Source organism: Glandiceps talaboti, chromosome 21 (genome assembly GCF_964340395.1).
Source record: "Glandiceps talaboti chromosome 21, keGlaTala1.1, whole genome shotgun sequence".
Lineage (NCBI taxonomy): Eukaryota > Metazoa > Hemichordata > Enteropneusta > Spengelidae > Glandiceps > Glandiceps talaboti.
The window spans coordinates 12,952,549-12,957,547 of NC_135569.1; the positions used below are offsets into that span (position 1 = coordinate 12,952,549).

Here is a 4,999-nt window from a genome sequence, read left to right on the forward strand (position 1 = left end):
TCGTCTTTGTTTACTCCATGAGTTCACACTTATTACATTGCGATTGCCATTACTCAGAGGACTCATACTACTAGTTTGTTTCTGTTTTAGGCTAGAGTTTCACCTCCCATTCCAATAGAACACTAACAATTGATTGAAGTCTTCTTTGCACTATTAATAACACACGGAATTAACGCCTAATTCGATACAACTGAGTGGGTCAAAATGCCGGAGGGCAACTGGCCAAATTGCAAAAGGCCGCGGGACAAAGGGTTGGGGATGGGTGGGGATGGGATCAACGGGTTTACTCTGATTCATAGGAATGTGTCTGAGAGTTATATACACAGACATATTGTCTTCTTTCACCATGTCATTCATGTACCATGCTTCTGCCAAGTACACATCCACATATCGGTATTCTATGGTTTGCCACGGTTACGAATAATTACTTTGAATGGTTGTGGCATATGACCGATTCCAAGGGTTCCTTCCGTAGATGGGTTATCTCCTTCAGGTAGCTTAAACTCGAATCGTTGGAGTAATGACGTCAGAAATAAAAAGATCTCAACGTTGGCAAGCTCTAGTCCTGGACACTCACGAGAACCTGCAGATGAGAAAAAGTGGACAAATAAAGTAAATTAGACATCCAATGATATTCATTACAGATTTAGCACACAAAGTGATGCAACCATGGAAACATGAATAATTGCCACTACAGTAACATCACAAGGACATTTCGAGTGAAATAGCAAATTACTGAAATACTAGTTTTACAAAGTTTTATCGTTATCTCTCCAAATCCTAATAATAAATTCCATTATGAAACCTGTTTGACTTGAAATAATTCCAATTAATTGGGTCACTCATATAATGCTTTTAACACAGTTTGTGTCAACTTTCTATAAGCAATATATACCTCATGAACAAACTCGTTAAAAGTAGGAATAATGCAATATGATATTTTAAAGGGCTTACCGGTCGAAAATGGCATTATTCTGTTCCTCTTTGTCTTTGAAATGCTACCGCTATCATCAAGAAAACGTTTGGGATCAAATGACTCAGGATTTTCCCACTCTGTTTTATCCATATGAACGGCCCAAAGATTCAGCATGATCATTGTGCCTTTTGGTATGGAGTATCCGTGAAGTGTTACAGATTCGGATGTCATGTGGGGACCCGGTATTGGCGCTATCGATGCAATACGTTGGATTTCAAGGATAGCAGCTTCAATGTAAGGCAGTTTAGATTTGTCAGCATAGCTCGGCGTCTTATCCATACCGATTACAGTTCTGATGTCCCGAATGCACTTCTCCTGGATTTCAGGATGCTTCACCAGGTAAAGAATTGCCCACAGTAACACATTTGCTGATGTGTCAGTTCCGCCGATCAACAATAAATACCATGTTACAAGGAGATGGTCAGGATCACTTAGGCAAGAGAGAGATGGGTCTTGAGTCTTTCTTTCTTGAATCTCTTTGGATTTTAAAAGATACCAATCTATCATGCACTGAGTATCAGTTTGGTTTTGGATCATAATTTTACGTTCCTCTATTTTCTCAACAAGATAGACGCGAATTCTACGCCAATTCTTGATGAGACTGCGTTTAACTGGTAAAGGGAAATACCAGAGGATGGGTATGAATGTTAACAATTTAGATGATAAGAAAGTTCTCACAAATACGTTATTTAGTTTGAGTAGTTTTTTGAAATTGATATCATGGTAATCAAATCTACGGCCAAATAACATTCTCCATATAACGTTTGAGATGGCGTTTGAGAAGAAGTGGCAAAGATCAATCGGTGCATTTAGGTGGTTATTGAGTTCCTTGGCGAGGAAATCAAATTCATCAAGGACGCGCTCTTCTGAGAGGGATTTTCCCATCCCAAACTCATGAAGACTTCTTATCGTATACTTACGGAGGACTTGCCAAGTAGGTGATGGTGCAGTAATGATACCTACAAGGGATGAACAAACGAGAGCAATCATTCATTCCAGCAGCAATTAAATTACATAAGCAACAGACAAACGACCCCTACATGCTCACATGTCTAGCTGTGGCCACTCTAACGCCTACTCTCTTCGAGTTATCGTCGTTCTTTTATCCAGATTATGTACGTGGTTTAATTGCATTGTATTGCATTGCATTGTATTGTATTGTATTGTATTGTATTGTATTGTATTGTATTGTATGAAATATTTCATACAGAATTTATCAATGTTAAAATGAAAATGTTAATAGTGGCCATATGGATGACATATGTGGATTTTTTTATTCATAAAATAACTGTACTATATGTTTGTTATACGTCACTACACAATGTGAAATAACATATACGAAATCCTTGCTCGTAACTCAACAAATTGCAAAACATTAAAAAATGCTTAAAATATTTGTTATTGTACATACAAGAACAAACTTTTTACACTCATTTTAGCTTTTGTTTTTATATATATAAACTGTTGAGTTAGAAACACACACGGCCTTGGTCGATGCTATTTCACATTTCGTTTTCCAAGTAGGAAAACACAATAGAGATGTCTTAAGAATTAAAAAATCATTTAAATCCAAACAAAAAATCCAAATTAAATACCCATCCATATAACAACTTCAAGATTTAGCCCTTACAATAGAAGGGGAACAAGATTATACCAGTTTAGTGAAATATTTCATAAAGCTCGTTTCTCAACACAGAGACAACAAGAGAAAGCAAGTTGCGAATCACAGAATCTGGCACAGTTTATCCTGATTTCCTAGTTGCATGGACGTTCGTTGAATTGAAGAAAAGTTATAGAATGGTCAACAGAATTTGGCTAAATAGATATAGTCTGTAAGATACAGACATCCGTGCCACGTTTTCAGCCAGCACCACTGATAGGACTGAACAACACGTCATATCTTAGTAGCATTATATAAAGCCAGCTGAAAGAGAATGGGAAAAGAACAGTTATTTGTGTTGTTCCTGTGCTATCATACCTTTTTGTTTGAATAGTTGTGCAGAAGTGGAATTAGTTGGTCTTTCTGAAAACTTGGCAGCCTGTTTGACAAGAGCATCTTTAATGGCCTCACGACTGTTCAGCACCACTACCAATTCTGTCCCCAACCGAACACTCATCACGTCTCCATACACCTGACTCCATTCCAGAAACGTCTTGTATGGTTTTCTGCCAAGAGAAAACAAAGACCCAATGATAGGCAGGCCAATCGGACCAGGAGGTAGATTACTTGGACGACGAAAAATCCACACGAATGTGAAAAATGTCAGCAGGAAGACGAGAATCAACTGTGTACTATTTAGCAGCAGAATTGATTCGACAGACGCCATGTTCACCTTGATCTACTCTGCAAATGTAAAAATAGCACAGACATAGGGTATAATTTGCATATCTCTTCATAGGTAAAGTGCACGTGCATAAAGTCACTCTGAAAGGCAAAATTGAACTTTTGGAGAGATGGTTATTTTCATTGCTGTTTTATCAATTGCGGAAATGTAAATTTCATTTGTCAAATTAATAGTTCTTATAATAAAATTATTTGAATAGATTATGCGTGAAGAATACATTTCACTTCTTAGTGATGGGCATTACCTTCAGTTGACCTTTTCTCCCTTTGATTCACTGCACCAGTTCATGTATCTGGGTATCATACGATGAACTGAAAGTGACCACAGTCCCATGACCAGGCACATAGAGGGGTAAAATTGTGGTAGTGACACATACCCAATGCTAGGTAACGGAGAATAAAATACATCAAACATGTCTGTACATGTAACACAAGTTTCAATTCTGCTTTTTGGTATTATAGTTTTGAACAACTCTAGCAGCTTGGAACCAGTTCATGAACATATTAGCGTATTTGACAGCAAAGGGTAACTAGTCCAAAATGACTATGTTATGTAAATAGAGAAAGTCTAAAAGTGATCCTCAGTAGTCAAGACTATACATCGCACTACACTTAAAAGCTGAAACGATGTAGGCTTGGTGTTTCAAACAAGGGACACAGAGCTATACATGTTTCAACTCTAGAGTAATAATATTATAATAGAGACACAAACACAGCAGGGCCTTTTGCCCAATCAGGATGAACACTGTTAAGCATGACTATTCTTTCATAGTGCACTAGAAACAGGCTTTAACAGCCAGTGGGGTTGTTCAATGAATGGAGGTCGTGGAATGAAGAGTGGGTGAAATCAAACATTCATCGATTCTCAGACTCCCCTTGTCATTTCTTCATTTCTGACAGTATTTTAGCTCGTGCTGTTGCAATATTTGAACAGAGGAAGATGCAGTTAAGTAGTACATGAATATAAACCCAGTAAATTAGAATTATTTCAAATCAAACAAGTTTCATAATGGAATTGATTACTATGACTTTGAGATAACGATACAACTTTGTAAAACTAGTATTTTCTAAATTATTTTGTGTTGAACCTCTCGAAATGTACTTGTGATGTTACTGTTGTAGTGGTAATTATTCATGTTTCCATGGTTGCATCACTTTGTGTTAAATCTGCAATGAATATTATTGGATGTCTGGTTTACTTTATTTGGCCATTTCTTATCATCCTCAGCTCCTCGTGAGTGTGTAAGAACACAACTTGCTAACGTTGAGATCTTATCATACTTCTGACTTCATTAATATACTCCAGTGATTCGAGTTTAAGTTACCTGAAGGAAGTTTAAGCTACCCAGCTACGGAAGGAACCCTTGGAATCTGGCATATGCCACAACCATTCAATGTGATTATTCAGACACGCGACAAACCATAGAACACTACCCTATTAGTTTGTGCAGTTGGATAGTACTCAGTAGATGCACGGCACGTTACTAGAATGATATACAGGACTTAAAAACAGACCACTATATTAAAATAACTACTCTGGTGTTCTACTTTAGTTTGCACTGCCAATTTAGAGTGGAATTGAATGTTTTTCTTTACACATCACGCCAAACACTGGTTAATAAGTCCGCTACCAGAACTAAGGTTACGATGTGCTATCAAGGTGCCTAGAAAATTTGACA

At 37.3% G+C, this 4,999-nt stretch overlaps 1 protein-coding gene across 1 annotated transcript; it reads right to left on the reverse strand.

The window, feature by feature from the left end:
• Positions 1-398: 398 nt before the first annotated feature.
• On the reverse strand, positions 399-3,303 carry LOC144451252 (cytochrome P450 2U1-like). The gene is made up of 3 exons (XM_078142053.1): positions 2,955-3,303; positions 955-1,935; positions 399-583 (listed from the first exon to the last, which is right to left on the reverse strand). The coding sequence occupies exons 1-3, from the start codon at positions 3,301-3,303 to the stop codon at positions 399-401; spliced, it is 1,515 nt and encodes a 504-aa protein (XP_077998179.1).
• Positions 3,304-4,999: the final 1,696 nt, after the last annotated feature.

Excerpts from the sequence above, each read along its gene's own strand:
- LOC144451252 (XM_078142053.1), bottom strand. The coding sequence starts at position 3,303 with ATGGCGTCTGTCGAATCAATTCTGCTGCTAAATAGTACACAGTTGATT. Across the intron at positions 1,936-2,954 it reads ACAACTATTCAAACAAAAAG|GTATCATTACTGCACCATCA; the intron begins GTATGATAGCAC and ends CATCCCTTGTAG. Across the intron at positions 584-954 it reads AATAATGCCATTTTCGACCG|GTTCTCGTGAGTGTCCAGGA; the intron begins GTAAGCCCTTTA and ends TCTCATCTGCAG.